The sequence below is a fragment of the Cryptomeria japonica genome, chromosome 4 (assembly GCF_030272615.1).
Source record: "Cryptomeria japonica chromosome 4, Sugi_1.0, whole genome shotgun sequence".
Classification (NCBI taxonomy): Eukaryota; Viridiplantae; Streptophyta; class Pinopsida; order Cupressales; family Cupressaceae; genus Cryptomeria; species Cryptomeria japonica.
In genome coordinates, this window is record NC_081408.1 from 588,268,096 (window position 1) to 588,286,062 (window position 17,967).

General features: G+C 33.0%; 1 protein-coding gene across 1 annotated transcript; it reads left to right on the forward strand.

Moving 5' to 3' along the window:
• The first annotated feature begins 4,776 nt into the window (after window positions 1-4,776).
• LOC131037765 (11 kDa late embryogenesis abundant protein) lies at window positions 4,777-5,649 on the forward strand. Its single transcript, XM_057969960.2, has 2 exons — window positions 4,777-4,971; window positions 5,061-5,649. Exons 1-2 carry the CDS (start codon window positions 4,864-4,866, stop codon window positions 5,415-5,417), a joined length of 465 nt encoding a protein of 154 aa, XP_057825943.2. The 5' UTR covers window positions 4,777-4,863; the 3' UTR covers window positions 5,418-5,649.
• The last annotated feature ends 12,318 nt before the right edge of the window (window positions 5,650-17,967 follow it).

Genomic DNA, 17,967 nt, shown 5'->3' on the forward strand with positions numbered 1-17,967 from the left:
CTAGCATAACCATGACATCATATTCATGTTTCAAGATTACCCTTTTGTTTATTTTGATTTAACTTGCAGATGTGTATTTTTACCACAAACTTTTGTTAAATATTCTAGGTACTATTTTTTATTAATGCAAAATTAAATAAAAATATTTATCAAAAAAATTAAACCCTAGCCCTTCCTACATTATTAGAAACAAGAAATGGAAACAACAAATACAAAGTTAGTGACAAGAAATGAGATATTTAGAGATTATGTATAAGGAATAAATTTTATATACATATACATTTTCTATATTTTGAAATTATATCTAAGAAACATATTGACACATATGTATTTTTCAAAAATCCAAATTTACTATAAATAATTCATGCATAAGAAACCAATCCTTAACTTCCAAATGTATTAATTATATATTTATTGTCATGTATAAAAAACTAATACTTATTCAACAAATTTTACACACGTACATTTTCCAAAAATTATAAATAGTTCGTGCATAAAATGTTAATCCTTAAAATAAAGATTTAATTGTGTTTATATCTACTCCTTCTTAGGAAAGAGTCCCATGGAGGGGGCTTAAGCTCTATTTTTAAGGAAGAAGTGGTCCCATGAAAAAAATATTTTTTGGCTACGGGATTATTTGGAATCTTTTCCAAATAAATAGATCCTCTACTTTTTAGCGTTGAAAATCTAAGCTCGTGCAAATGAGGAGGGGCTAGAAATTGCCCCACCAGCTTAGGAATATATTATGCCATTTGTCAATCATATAAATTTTAGAAAAATAAATAAATTTATTTACCACCAATTTACTTAAATTTAGAAATTTAAACTTAAGTTGATCTACACTACAAAGTTCATGACAACCTTAAATTAAGGAGTTAATATTTAAACTGGAGTGCAAAACAAAATTCATGGGACCACCAGCTTTAACATATTCGTAAAAAATCTCAGCAGTTCCAACTCTATTTTCTAGGAAGACCCCTTCCATGGGGCCCCAACCTTAGTGAACCCCGCATTTTTGAAATTATCTAGTGAAGTGGTACTCGTACAACACTGCATACAATATCTTTTCAGCGTTGTTGTGCAGTTTCTTTATTATATGTATTGATTTGCATATAATTAATAGGCAAAACAAGAAGCAAAAGTAGGTTTTTAAAAATAGATCAATGATTTTTTATCATGGAGAGTTTTTCAATAGAACAAAACAGCCCAACTTACATAGAAATTGTAGTTTCACAATGGGAACCCCATTTTGGCTATTGAAACATGAAATGACACTTCGCTATCATGTTTTTGGCAATTGATAAACTACTTATAGTGGGAGGTTCTAGGCAAAAAAAATTCTTACACTGTGAAACATGTCTTTTGCTTGGTAAACTACACCACAAAACCTATCTTCTACCACATACACTACACCAAAGAATAAACTAGGAAATAAATTGCATTTAAAGATGAAATCTATATTATTTATTTTCTATTACATTTAAAGATGAAATCTATAATATATTTACAATGAATGCACATCAATCTACTTGATCATTTTTATTTAACTTGTCTTGATAATTATCTTAACAATAAACGTAGTATCAAGTGAAATAGATTTGATTTTAGAAAATTGTCTCAAGTTAGTATTCTTTCTACCATGATTACACACTTACCACTTGCAAACATTCCAGAAAACAAGTTTCAAGGAAATTATTTTTGCAACTTTTTATTATTCTACTTGCATAGAAAAATCATTCAAAAACAAATCTTCTTGATATAAAAATTATTTATAATCTCGTAATAAAAATCAAATCTTGCAAAATATTCTAGCTATACAATATCAAAAAAATGCTAAAATATCTAAGCTAGAACACATTACCATTATCCCTCCCACCACCCTAAATTGTTTTTAAATATAGGTTGAAACAAGTTATCTACATCATTTAGCCCTATCAAGAATCCCATAAAAGACCTAAATCCATTTCACTACTCTATCAGTGTGCTTAATTTTTACACTTCTGGCACTATGTACCCAATTGTTCCTACTAGTGCAATGAGATGCCCCCCTCTTTTACATTCCACAACCCTAGTAATGCCAAAATCCCCTAAATTCACTTTGAAATTTGAATTCAACATCACACTGTTGGCCTTGATGTTTCTATACACAATGCACTTATGATGATCCTCATGAAGATATGTTGTATCTTCAATCCCAATTCAAAGCAACTTTCATCTCCCCAAATCCCCAAATAGATATTTTTAAGACATCCATTTGAGAGCAATTCATATAGAAAAATAAAACATCATTTCTATAGAACCATCTGAAAAATTTGACAAAATTGTGGTGGGTAAGATGACTATTTATAATCAATTCTAATACATACTCTTTCTTACCTTGACTATCCAAGGAGATATTAGTTTCACTACCATGACCTCATTTATATCAAAAGTGTTGTAATGACACCCACTAGAAATTTCTCTTTAAAATAGACATAGATAGAAAATTTCTTGAACAATTCCAACAAAAAAGTTGGACCTAGAAGGCCATTTTGGCAACAAATTATTGTGAGTAGCCTTTCCATGAAGGGAATATATAAGATTCTCATTTGGCATGTATTTATAGATGAGCAGAGTATTTGCATAGTTGTAGCAATCTAGCCCAACAAAAAAGGTATGTTTGTGTACCTCAACTCTTTTGTAACCTTGAAGTTGGCCTTGTAGATATTGTAGTGCTTTACAAAAACTGGGTTCTCACTATAGAAATCCCCACAAACCATTTAAGCTAGGATTCCAATAATTGACTAGCTAAACCAAGTGCTTTCATTTAATAGATAACAAAAGAAATGTGTTAGAATCAAAATAAACAAAAGAAAATGAGACAAACCTAGACCACTCTCTTATAGTTGTTGCTTCAATCTATTAGCATGTGTAACTAGAATTTTCTTGTTCATGTGCACCTATGAGCAAACACGTCCCACATGGTTAAATTTGTGAATCAAGAATCATGTTTTATTGGTCAAAGTGCACTCATTTTAAATGAAAAGCGGGACCAAAATAAGAATATCAAGCTAAGATCTAAATCTTTGGAATATGTTGAATCTAGTTAAGTCAAAGTTCAATTAAATTGCATGTAGGACAAGCAGACCAAATTGAATATACAGAATAGATGGGGAAAATTGTAAGGTATGCAACTTTCACTACTATGGTTTTTCCCCACACTTTGACTTACATGTGAAATAATATGAATCACAAATGTCAATGTAAACAAGCAATCGACATAAGAAAATGATAGATACATGTTAAAATAATTTGTATATTAATAATGATCTATATATCCTCCTCATAATGAATACTCCATCTCTATACCTACAAGAATAAAATTCCACGCGAGTAGCATTTTGTTTTAATCTTAAATGAGCATCAACAACTAATTAGCAATGCCAATAAACAAAAAAGTAAAAAGTAGAAAGAATGAAGTGGGATTAAAATGAACCATCAATAATTAGCAAGAAGCTCTACATGGTAAAGGACACGAACTACCATTGTTAGTGTGAAGTTATATATGGCTATGAAGCATCAACCAAATTAGCATGAAATTGTATAGGTTTATAAAGGAACCATCATGATTAGAATGAATTTGTATAGAGTTGTAAAACAATCATCATGTGATTAGCATGAATGTATACAGATTTACGAAGGAGTCATCAACAAAGAGTGATAGGAGGTTTTCAGAAAAGATTTCAACAAGAAGTGATAAGGGTTACAAAGGATCAATTAACACTCCACACCTAGAAGAAATAAGCAGCCATGATTAAAATTTTATACGTATTGTGTAAATAAATTGGTCGGACTTGGACTCCAGACCTTGGATATGTTTAAAACCTGCCAAAAAAAAACCCTTTTAAATAGCTAAGTGTATATCCATTTATAGTGAAATGAAAAAGTTAGATCATTTACATGAGAGGGCATGTGTAAATTAGAGCCTTTATACTATATATTTTTATATAAATTTAATTATACAAAAAAATATTAATAGGCAAAAAACTATTTCCACATTCATTTCATACAAGAAAAGAGAATCATCGACTACAAATTCTTAAAAATAGAAATTGTTACAAATCTTTCATTCAATTAATTATAGACAAATATGTGATACAAATGTTTTCAAATGTTAAAACAATAAAGAATACACCTCCTTAACATGTTAAGTTACATGTACCTTTCTATCGGTGTAACCGTTTCACCTCTCCTCATGTAAGTGCTAGTTACGCCAATAAGCATAACTCTACAATGGCACCACCATTCTCATCCATGAAAGAAAATCAAAAGTATAAGACTGTTGTTTTCTTCCTTATCCAATCAGAAGTGACAACGTTCCTTTTACTATAGACTATTGTTTAAATAAGAAAAACAAAAAAGATGAAAATATCGTTTTCTTCTTCATCCAATAAAAAATGACAACTTTCCTTTAACTTAAAATTATTGTTTAAATTATTAAAATACACATTTTGCTCCCTTGCATTGCCCATAAGCTAAATTTAACACCTCTACAACTTTTTTTTGTTCCCCGATTTTAAAAAAAACATTGAATTACACCAGGCTTCTGCAACTAAGATACGAAGAAGTGCACTTAGCTGGAAGATATTATTGGCAGGTATGTCACATCTCTACACGTGTAAACTCTCCCTGAAACGTGTGCCCTCCTCACGTACCTCCTCATTCAGTGTCTATCCATTTCCGAGTTCTATATATCATCCCCTCTTCTCACACTCTTCCATCAATCAGAGTCACCTGAATTCAGAATCACAAAAAGTAGGTTGTTTTCGAGTAAGGCAAAGAAGCATATATTGTTGTGATACATACAGAGTAAACAGAGTAAAGATGCAGTCGACCAAGAATACAGCGGCAGCAGCCAAGGAGAAGATGAGCAACACAGACACCTCTACAATGGAGGGCATGGAAAAGGCTAAGGCTTATGCCCAAGAAGAGGTTAATGGGTGCTTTTATTTCAATAAAATGTTTGTGATAGCTGAATAAGTTTTTAGGTTTTTTTCTTTAATGTTAGTTTTGTTGCACAGATGGAGAAGGCTTCTGCGCATGACAGGACTGAAAAGGAGATAGCTCACCAAAAGAAGGAAGTGAGGGAAAGTGAGGCAGAGAGGAGGGCTCACGTTGAGAAGGCCGAGCATTTTGTTGAAAAAGAAGAGGCCAAACATACGACCCATATTGGCACTACATGTCATAATCCTCTCGCTATGCATGGTCACACCACCACCACAGATACATCTTCCCCCACAACCACCACTGATACACATAAACGTCCCACCACCACCACTGGTACATATGCCCCCACAACCACCACTGGTACATATGAACCCAACACTACTACTGGTACATATACCCCCACAGCTCACACCGAACGACGATATACGTGAAGGGCTTTACTAAGTGACTACTTAGTAATAATGACAATTTTGATGGTATTTTTTGGGTGTTTTTTCTGTTAGTTCATTATGAATGATCCTTTGTAATCCTGCTGGAATTGAAGAGTACTCTTTGGTCTTGTAGTAAGGCATTGTGATGGGCCTTACCTGGATCCTTCTAGCTCTTCTTGTTAAAAATTTTATCGTTTAGTCAAGTGGAATAGAATTGTTTACTTAGCAACTTTGAAGTGCTTAAGGAAATGGCCATCTCATTTGACATAGTTATTCAAAGATAAATGGGATAAGGAAATTTCAATACAAAATCTTGTACGATCATTTAGATTTTTTTAGATGGTTGGTATCGGTGCTTCATAAAAGACACACAAATCACCAAAACTAATACATTTCTTGCAACCCCAAAAAAAAAATCTAGTACATTTCTTTCAATAATGTGTCCACGGCTCGCACCCCTATTTTTTGGGTTAATTTAGATTACATTAATATTCAAGAAAAAAATTCGTATGAGAATGAATAGTCATAATCTAATACATCAATTAATATGAACCTTCGAATTCTTCATTCTCACACCCCTATCTTTGTGGGCTAATTTTCATTACATTAATATTCAAGATCACCCATCAACCCTCGAAGGGGTTAGATGATCTATGATCTTGATATGAACCTTCGAACTCTTCATTCTCACACCCCTATGATCTTGACCTTTAATATGAATCTTCGAATTCTTCATTCTCACACCCCTATTCTCACACCCCTATCTTTGTGGGCTAATTTTCATTACATTAATATTCAAGATCAACCATCAACCCTCGAAGGGGTTAGATGATCTATGATCTTGACCTTACTAGTGGTCTAGTCCACCAATCTTTACCAATCTTTGTATCTTTGTTATTTTCATCATTAATATGGATAATTAAACAAAAACTAACATCTATAGTTTATAACCCCTATTTCAAAATACCCCTATTTTTGTATTTCAATTTTAAAACTTTTCCACAACTTCTTAATGTTTTCCTAAATACTCCTCTATCAATTTTAACACTCATTTTCCTAGAAACTTTTCCCCATGTTTTCCTAAATACTCTATCAATTTTAACACTCATTTTCCTAGAAACTTTTCCCCAACTTATTTTCATTTTCCTAAATACTCCTCTATCAATTTTAACACTCCTTACAATTTTAACACTCCTTACACTCCTTTTCCTAGAAAACTTATTTTCGTTTTCCTAAATACTCCTCTATCAATTTTAACACTCCTTTTCTTAGAAACTTTTCCCCAACTTCTTCATGTTTTCCTAAATACTTATCAATTTTAACACTCCTTTTCCTAGAAACTTTTCCCCAACTTCTTCATGTTTTCCTAAATAGTTCTCTATCACATTGATTCTTGGATTCTAAAAGCTCAATTTGAACACTAATTCAAGATTGAACACTAAGAAAGACAAGAATCGGAATGAATTTTGAACACTAATACAAGATTGAACACTAAGAAAGACATGATACTTTTCCCCAACTTCTTCATGTTTTTTTAAATACTCCTCTATCACATGTGATAATCATTGATTCATGGATTCTAAAAGCTCAATTTGAACACTAATTCAAGATTGAACATTAAGAAAGACAAGAATTGGAATGAATTTTGAACACTAATACAAGATTGAACACTAAGAAAGACGAATAAATCGTGAACACTAATACAAGATTGAACACTAAGAAAGACAAGAATTGGAATGAATTCTAATCATTGATATCATTGATTCCAATTCTAATCATTGATATCATTGATTTGAACATTAAGAAAGACAAGAATTAGAATGAATTCTAAAAAATAATCATTGATCCAAGAATGAATTGTAAAAGCTTGATTTGAACATGTGAATTTTGAACACTAATACAAGATTGAACACTAAGAAAGACAAGAATTGGAATTAATTTTAATCATTGATATCATTGATTCCAATTCTAATCATTGATATCATTGATTTGAACATTAAGAAAGACAAGAATTAGAATGTATTCTAAAAAATAATCATTGATCCAAGAATGAATTGTAAAAGCTTGATTTGAACATGATCTAGAGACAAGAATTTAAACACAAGAAATAGAATTATAGATAACCTAATCTAGAGACAAGAATTTAAACACAAGAAAGAAAATTATAAATAACCTAGTCTAGAAAGTGACCCCTTAGGTATAGTGTTTGAATTATAAATATAAATTTAAAACACAAGAAAGACAATTATAGATAACCTAGTCTAGGAAGTGACACTTTAGGCTTTTACAATGGGCCCTAAGTTTATTTCAATGGATGAATTATAAAAGCTCAATTTGAACACAAGAAAGACAACTATAGATAACCTAGTCTAGGAAGTGCCCCTTTAGGTATAGTGGTTCATTCTTAGAAGTGTTCTTATAAAATATTAATTTTACAATGGGATAAATTAAATCAGAAATAAACTATAAGGTAGCAATATATATTATCTTATCTTAAAATTGATCTGTTTGGATAAAATTTTAAAATTCATAGAATAATTTTATTAATAACCATTTTATTTCAAACATGATTAATAATAAGTCTAGTCCTTCTCCTTGATTTAAGTTCATTGAGATAGGAATATTAAAAGACGCCCTTTCAAAATCAAAACTGTCAATTCTCTTTTTGAAAAAATGAGAGTAAAGCAAGCAAGTTGTAGAGGGGGGAAAGTGAACAACTCCAATAGGTGGATAACAAGGTTCCTCTTTGGGACTCACTAATCAAGCTCTCCACTTGGGATAAGCACAAAGATGTCAAGTGCCATGTAGATAAGACAGGATGGGTCATAGAGATCCTCTAATGACCTCTACCAACTCTCTAGCTAAGGATGCATGAGTAGGTCATGGATGACAACGTGACGTGCTAGCATCCTATATGGATGGAGTACAAAGTTCCTTGTAGAAAATGTAGAGCAATGAGATATGTGTTTCTAATATACTTTTTAAGATAAATTTGCAAGAGGAAGTAAAATGACTATAACAATGAAATAAAAAGATAAAGGAAAGGAGAGAAAGTTCTACAAAAGTCCACAAATGAAGCCTCCAACACTAAAATCTTCTCCGCAACTTGCACTCAAGACATAAAGGAAAATGTTGTACTTGTGTTTTAGAGGTTTGTCATAGTCAAACCCTCGTTTTGATGTTTCCACCGCTATAAACAGCTAGGATATAATGATAGATAAATTGATAGAAAAGATATAAGATAAAAAAGATAATAATCATGTTATGAAGATAGATAATATGATAAAATAGAGAGAGGAAGAGGCTCCTCTTCCATGACCAAAAGTGAACATTTTGCAAGAGAGAAAAAGAAACATGAAGTCCTCTCGAAACACTTAGCTGTAACAATGGAGTCTTAAGCGTGAAGTAACAAAGAGAGACAAGAGTGTGTGAATGCTCAAAAAGATACTATAGATTGTATCAAAATGTGTGAGAGAGAAATTAGAGAGAAAGAGAGAGTTATTCCAATGCTAGAGAGAGAAAAATGAAGATAAGAAAGGCAAGATAAACAACTTGAAAGACAAATCAACATTGTTGGACACAATAAGAGGTGTTACCAACTCTAATAGTTTCACGTGTACAACACTTCAATTACCACCTTCAAACTATATATTCATAGGATGCTAGTGTGGTGCACAGATGCCTCTACAATGTGTAGGTATCCACAAGTGACTTAGTCAACACAGTCAGAAAATGGACCAAACAAAAGGTGATGAGGCAAGTCAAGAGAACAAAGGGATAATAAGGTGAAATAGTTCTCAAATCAAATTAAATTGAAGGAACTTATGTAGAGTGGAATGGCATGGGGTGCAATTTACAATATTACGTTTTTCCCCACTTTAGTGAACATATCATTATCATGAGATACAAGTTAAAGTAACGAGATCAAATTTGAAAAGAATTTACCAAGATACATGAAGGGAAAGAAAAATCCTCTAATCATGTGGATTTTCCCCTAGAAGGCACCTTAACCTTCATAAGGTACTGCTAGGTTGTTTCATCACAACATATTAGATGAAGGCAAACATATTAGACAAAAAAACCAAAAAATTCAATAAAAACAATACAATCAGACTTGGAGATAACAAGATAGTGATCATTGAGATAAAAAAAGATTTCACTGGTATGGGTAGAAACTTGTGTTATGATAGATAACTATGTATAGGGTGACCATAGATTTATTTGTTAGTGGTTTTACCCCACAAAGGCTATAAAATTAAGATCAAGTGGTTTTGCCCCCACAAAGGCAACAAATACGAGATATAATACTAGATCATTAGATAAATAGATATTGAAATAAATAAGATGCAAATGCAAATATGTAGAGAATGCAAAGATATGATATCCCCCCTTAGCATGTATGTACGAAATGCATGCCATTCTAAGGAGAAGAGATGTTGTGTCACTTCAACATAACGAGATGATTCTTTGGAATGTCACCTTGAAAAAAATGACACATGAAACCCCCAACACTAATAAAAATCAAAGGAATATAGGGAGATCCAATAGTTTGACATTAGAAGAACTCAAAACAATAAATTAAATAATGCATATGCCTACATAAAAGTTACTCATCATGGTCCTAAAGTTTTTGAACCATATGAAGAAGGACACATGAAGACAAAGATAAAAAAAAAAATTGGGTTAACATGGAAGGAAGCCTAAATGCTGAGCCAATGCTTTGAATTATCCCTGAAATCAAAAATCAAGATATGACAAATAGAAGAAGGTTCACGAAAAATAATCCCCTATTTCCAATCATCTACAAAGTAACTTGGGTCCTTTAAAGGGGCACAATAACTATAAAGAAATAATAGGGGAACACAAACAAGAACGCTCTAATCTACAAGATAAGAAGGGCATTGTCCTATAGGTTCTCCACCACCACATTGTCATCCTTATTGGTGTAAATTATGTCTCATAGTTACACTTTACTTAAGTTGACTTAGGGTAGTGAATTTCATAGTAGTTTTGATATGAGACACTTAGGGAAGTGTGCACATAGGGAAGTTGCTTGTAGGAGAAATTCCACCTTTCATGGTTTTATCTTATTTTTACATTCCACCTTCGGTGGGCGATCCACTTCTTGTGGAATAATTTATTAATTCTCCTACCTACCCTCACCTACCCTTGTTTCTCATTGAGCCACATGTCATGATTGTGTTCTCTCATATCCATATGTATTTTCCTTTATAAGAAGGCTCATCTTCACTATATTGGTTAATCCAATGATCCAGTTGATGATATTTTGCATGTTGATGAGAATACAGTTTTTTCTTATCAATATTTTTTCTCGTTTGTGTTATTCATTTAGCTCTTTATCTTACCTAATTATGACAAATTCTTACAATCCTCCCAATATTTATCATATGGGTAGAGAGGATGAGCCTATAGAGGGATAATAACAAGGGCAGGATTAGACACTTCACCAGCAAAAAGAGCCAAGGATGAAGTAGTTTCCACTTTCTCATCCAAAATTACTTGAGAGGCAAAGGTAAATGACCATGTGAAGATTGTAGACAGTACCAGGATGTCCTCTATAAAGTTAAACAAATGTCCCTCAATAGAAAAGGAAGGTGACTCATCCCAAGGTGGAAAAATAGGAGTCACGTCACCAACCTCTAGAAGAGGGATGGAGAAAAAATTTAGAGAAGGTGGCACCTCCTCCAAAGAAAAAATAGATGTAGACAAATAAATAGGCACTAAAATAGATAGAGAGACAAATAAAGAGGTTATTGAAGCTAGCTTCCGACTACGAAACTAGGGAATGGGGGCCCTACTCAAACTCTTCATTAGGTTTCTACAAAGGTGAAGGCCTTTGATCAACCATAGCGGGCTTAAGTACCCTAGGAAAACTCTGATGAAGAGGAGGATGTAATGCAAGGGAAGAATACTAAGCTACACTAGACATAGCCTATGTATGTAGCATGTTGATGGGTTGGAAGAACAAAGGAACATTAGCCAAGGAAGTGATGAGAGGTGGCTCCAAGGAGGGGGCAATTAAAAATTATACCAATTTGGGCAAGGCTCATTGATGGTCCTTAGTGTGACAAGAAGTAGCATGAAAGACATAGAAGACATAGAGATAACAAGAGAAACATGAGAAAGAGTATGCATAGGAACAATAGGGGCAAGAGTGGACACTAATGACTCACCCACAACATTCAAGGTGGCCTCACTTTCTTAGACATCACTCATCGATGGCACTTATACTCACATGCAAGATAGTTTTGATGTAAATGAAGACCAGAAAAGGAATTCTGACAAGGTTTAGTCGCATCAAGCTCCATGGGAGATGCCTCTAGAGCCTTCATCAACAATGGAGAAGGCCCAATTGATGAAGTGGGAGGTGTTACTATAATAGGCCCTATAAGCACAGTCGTGGATACTCTTCCTTTTTTTATCTAGGATCAATCAAAGGAATAGGGGGTACCCTCAGAGGTTGTGAGATAGGAACTAGAGGTAAAAAATGAGCTTGGGGTGACGGTCGAGCCTTACTATACTTTCCAGGATGAGGGATATCTAATAGGATCAAAATCTTAAAAGGAGGGCAGATGGCAGACATGGATAGCATGGTGCCTTTCCTTTACCTAAACTAAGTACAAATAAAAGAACATGAGACATCATTGGCAGCTATATAGTCCTAGGTGGGCGAGGAGGTCTACCTTGAGGCACATGCCTATCCTTATCCCCTAATGAAGAAGGGGTATAAGACACAACCCATTGTAGTGCAAGAGTAGAAATAGAAAGGAGTGAAAATTAATGTAGGAAGAGACAAAGAAACCGTAGGCTAGACTAACATGGAAACCAACTTCCCCATATTATAATAAGCCTTATATAATAAGTCTCCATGGAAAAGAATGAGCCCAATAGGAGTAGGCTAGAAATGATCTAATGAAAATCCCCCATAGGCAACTAGAGGTTGAAATCTAGTGTCCTAGACAACGTGCATTGTACCCTCATGAGGAAACATCAAACACTTGTAAATGATCAAGGGAACTTTTTCCATGGTGATCAGCTAGACGACACCCAACTTAACCCAAAATAGGTCTAAATTAGGAATGACAACAAATGTACTTGACATTGCCTTGGGTCCCACAAGGACTATCAAAGTGGTGTTACCCAAAGGAGGAATAGATAGCCCATTTTGGATGCAAACAAAGGAATGACACTCATCACATATTTCTCTATGTAATCCATTGATAAATAGGGCCTCCTCAATAATGACATCAATTTGGCATGTGGTATCGACCCTCACACCAACAACATTGTGACCATTTATCTTAACTGGGATGCATAGTGGAGTAGGCTCCCCACTATAAGTAGCACCCAAAGATATGAAATATATGTCATTCTTCTTTGTCCTATTTCTATGGGGTGAGATCAAAGTGATGGTAACCATGTTAACGTATGCCACCACTTGACATAGGGTTTGATAATGTATAGATGAGGTTTGATAAATCATGCAAAATAATCAATGCTAGTATCGAAACAATACCTTAAGGAAATGTTAAAGTGTTTAAAAATTAACTACATGTACATAAGAAAAGCCTTCACATAAAGTTCACCAAAATGTAGATGGAAAAAGGTGAACCATTCTAGTAGGCCTATAAAAACCACTTAGGGACTCACTAATTAACCTCTCCATTCGGGATGAGAAAAAAACACAAAATTGTCAAGTGCCTCGTAGATAACACAAGCTGGGTCACAAAGATCTTTTGATGACCTTTGCAAACTCTCCCTTGAGGATTAAAACACAAGTCATGGACAACAATGCAATGCTCTGACATCCTGTATTCAAACAAAGTATGGATTTCCATACAAAAAATGGAGAGTGACGAGATATGTGTTTCTAATATGTTTAAATAAGATAAATTTGCAACAAAAAGAAAATGACTATTGCTATGAAATACAAATATAAAGGAAAGGAGAGAAATTTATGCAAAAGTCCACAATGAAGCCTCCAACAACCAAATCTTCTCAACAACCTACACACAAGATAGAAAGGAAAATTTTGGGGTTGTGTTTTAGAGGTCTGCCACAAACAAACCCCCATTTTGGTGTTTCCACCACCAAAGAAAACTAGGATAGACTGATAGATACATTGATAGAAAAGAAACAAGATAATAATTATGCTATGGAGATAGATAAAATGATAAAATAAGGAGGAAGAGACTCCCCTTCCGCACCACAAACTGAAGAGGCAAAGGGAGAGAAGAAGAAACAAAAAGTCCTCTCAAAGCACTCAACTATAACAATGGCGTGTCAAGTGTGAAGTAACAAAGAGAGCCAAGAGTGTGTATGAATGTTGGAAAGATGATGGAGATTGTAATAGATTGTGTGAGAGACCCATTAGAGATCACGTGAGAGTGATTTGAATGGCAAAGAGAGAAAAATGAAGGAAAGAAAGACAAGATAAACAACTTGGAAGCAAAACCAATATCGCTGGGTGTAACAAGAGGCATTACAAAGTCTACTAGTCATAGGCATAAGGCTTCAACAACCACCTTTGGATTCTAGATTCATGGGACATTAGCATGATGCATAAATTTTTTTGTGGCATACAAGTGTCCATGGGTCATATAGTCTACATGGTTAGAAAAATGACAAAACAAAAGGTGATGGGGAAACCTAAGTAAACAAAAGGACAAGAAGATGAAATAATTTTCCAATCAGCTTAAAGTGAAGGTGCTTATGTACCGTGGAATTGAATGGGGTGAAATTTATGATGTTAAACAAGTTAACAAGTTTATCTCAAAAATTCATTGACAATTGAGTTTCTTTTTTCGGGGGGAGGGAAAAAAAAGGGTCATAAGATACTCACTCAATTAATAGAAAACAATACTAATTGATTCATTGTATACACTAATTTTAGCAAAAGTATGCACACACACACAACTTGAGTTAGTTTAACATGGAAGAGCTATTGATTAAAATTTTCTTTTTGAAAATATGATTGATAATTACTAAATAATTGTTAGCTAGAAATGAAAAATTTGAATTTAATTCACATTTAATTCAATTAAATTTTACAAAGATGGCCTATATTTAATAACCATTAACTAAAGTATAAATAAAAAAATAAATTAATATAGAGAGAAATGAAACACTCAAAATGTTAATTACCAAATCTTCACCTATGACAATATTTGGGGAAACCTGATGATAAAGATACTCTATTTCTATCTACCATATCCATGACATCATAGTTATGTTTCAAGACTAGACCCTTTTGTTTATTTTGATTTAACTCATAGATGTGTATTTTTACCACCTTTTTTGTTAGATATTCTATGTAATATTCTCTTATTAATATAAATTTAAATAAAAATATTTATCAAAAAATTAATATGCTTTTAGATCTAATTTATTTCACTTGGCTTGATAATTGTCTTAGCAATAAATTTAATATCAAGTGAAGTAGGCTTGATTTCAAAAAGTTATCTCATGTTAATATTCTTTCTACCATGATTACAATAGTTACCGCTTGCTAACATGCCAAAAACAAGCTTCAGAGAAATCATTACTACGAGTTATCTATTATTCTACTTCCATAGAAAAATCATTCAAAATAAAATCTTCAAGATATAAAACTTAAATCTTCTAGCAATAAAAATCAAATCTTGCAAACTCAAATCTTAAATATATACAAATATCAAATCAATGCTAAAATATTTAAATTAGTAGTTAACATGCATTACCATTTTCCTCCCACTACCCTTAATTTCATTAAATATAGGTTAAAGCAAGTTATTTGCATCAATGGACCTAATCAAGAATCCCATTCAAGTCCCAAACCCATTCCACCACTCTATAATTGTGTTTAGTTATTATGACATCTAGTGCTATGTACTCAATTGTTCTTGCTAGTGTAGTGATATGCCCTCCTCTTTCACATTCCATAGCTCTACTTGTTGAACACACTCGTATATTGAGAAGGGGGGTGAATCAACATACACTAAAATTCATTCATTCAATTATCCTTAAAACATTAATTCCAGATTTGTGAAGGGAAAGATACAAATACTTGTGAACTCAAGATAACTTCTTCAGGGTAAGATGTAATAGAATAATCATCACAACTTTATAGTGAACAAAACTGGTTGAACTACTATAGAAAAAACATATCTTATGTTGGTATTACAGTCCTCTTTGAAGCTCAAATCTACTTCCATCAAATCGATTCTACACACTTCATAAATCTCCACATCAATTTGGATATTTGCACTGTATGATTATCACACACACAATATATTTTTATAAATGGTTCTTTCCTTATATATACAATTTGCAACATCTAAAACTATTTATTATGTCAACTAGATAGGACCTAAAAAACAAGATGTGTGAAAAGGCATAAGTTGGCCCAAAAACATAATACAACTTCACCAAAATATATTGTGGATCAACCCAAAGAATAGTCAACCTTAACATCATAATAATGCACTATTAAAATGTGTTGCAACACAAAAGGAATAGGTCTAGACCATCCACAATCATACGAACATTGTGGGTTGGCCACAAACAACATAATTGCTCCGCAAAGATTGATCTTCGACATAACCAGCTATCAAAACTTAATGCAGATGATCAGAGAAGATATGTGACCAAAAAATAATCCTTATCCATTCATCTCATAAGGTAACTAGTCACTAAAAACCAATATGCAAGTAGTATATCACAAATTGACAAGCACTTTGCAATACCTGTAGACAAAAACAAGTAATAGTTTTTCAACATTATACCAAAGGACTTAGAAAACTTGGTATATGTCCAAGATACTATCCATAACATGTTCTCAAAACTGAACCATCACTATTGTCCATGTAGGAGAATGTAGAGCATTCTTCCATATGACCTGAAACTATACTTCTATCAAATTGGAACAAAGGGGTCAAACAACTATAACTTATTTTGTATGTAATGAAAACAACTAAAATCTTAATAGCATGCATAAAACCTGTCACCAAAACCAAACTCTAGATCTGTGTCCAAGGGGTTGAGCTTAGTTGGTTAAAGCATTGAGTTCTCAATGTGGAGACCCAAGTTCAACTCCCATGAGGGACACCTTTATGTAGACTCTTGGTCTTCCTAAGTGGATTTCTAAGTTGTGACCCTTGGTCTTCCACTTGTTGTTAGTTTGCTCAAAAGGAGCTGATATTTGTAATAAGTTGGATGCTCGAATGAGCTGATATGTAATGATTATATGATATCTAATCCAAAAAAAAACTCTAGATCTACACAAAAGGGTATAAGCATGCAGTTGTGTCACACTTTGGGCCAATTCTGGGTAGTTCGGCCGAATTGAGTCCGACCAGACTACCCCCGGGCTGTGTGGCGCCACATGGTGCCTACATGGTGCTGGAATGGCCCTAGGAGTCCGACTGGACTCAGTTTGGTCGGACTTCCTTACTTCAAATGAATCCATTCAAAAAAAAATCAACTCTTTTTTTATAGTTTGAAATAAGGGTAGTCTGGTCGGACTAGCCTATGTGTCATGTGATGTGGCACAAAAAAGGTGAAAAACTCTGTATTTCTAAAACTTTTCACTTTTGCTCAATTTTTCTTCAAGCAGAATATTTTTTTAGAAAAATCGAAAAATACCCTTTTGTAGAGCTCGAAGTCATGAATCTAGACATATAATTTTTTTAGTATTTTGATTCATTTTAATATTTTTTATTAATTAAACATTGCGAGTAGCTTTTTAAAGTTAAAAAAGAGGTTGATTAGAAATTAAAAAATATATATTAAATGATATTAAACAAAATTAAAAAAAAAATATTTTTCACAAGATGAGAGAATCTTCTCGAAAAGCATTTTTTTGGTTAATGATAAATTTAGTAGTCAAAAGGTGAGACCAAATGAAAACTATCAAATTTAGCTATGTTGGACTTCAAAATATTATAACGAGAAAAATATACATCAATTTTTTTTTTTTTTTTATTTTAACACTGCATATATATGTTCTCTATTTGGGAAAAAAAATGAGATAAAAAAAAGGTCTATTATCATTTTTTTTGGTGACGTTGACTAGAACCCTTGATTTTTAGCATTTTTCAGCAATGAAAACTTTGTCTTTGAATTTATAAAAAAATATCAATTTTTTCCTAGATTTTTTTTAAAATAGCAGACATAAATTTCATTCATATTTCTACATTTGATCGGTTTACATCATTTCAAAATTCAATTTAGAAATGCCACTTTTATGCGGTCGAAGTTAAATAGTTTTAGTTGTGTTGGTCAGTTCCTTTATAAAAGTGTGACACAATATTGTGCTTTTACCCAACAAACAGATTCATTGTGGAAGAATGCAGAGCATAATATTAACCCACAAACATAAGTAAACACACAAACTCAACACTTCGACAAATTTCCTTCAGCTGTTGAAGGTGAAATTGAACCAACATAATTACAAAGTCTTCTACAAAGAAAGTAAATTCAATGCATCAATATGAACATATGACAAAACATAAGTCATGAGCTCCAAAAAGATATGCAAACAATTATTAAG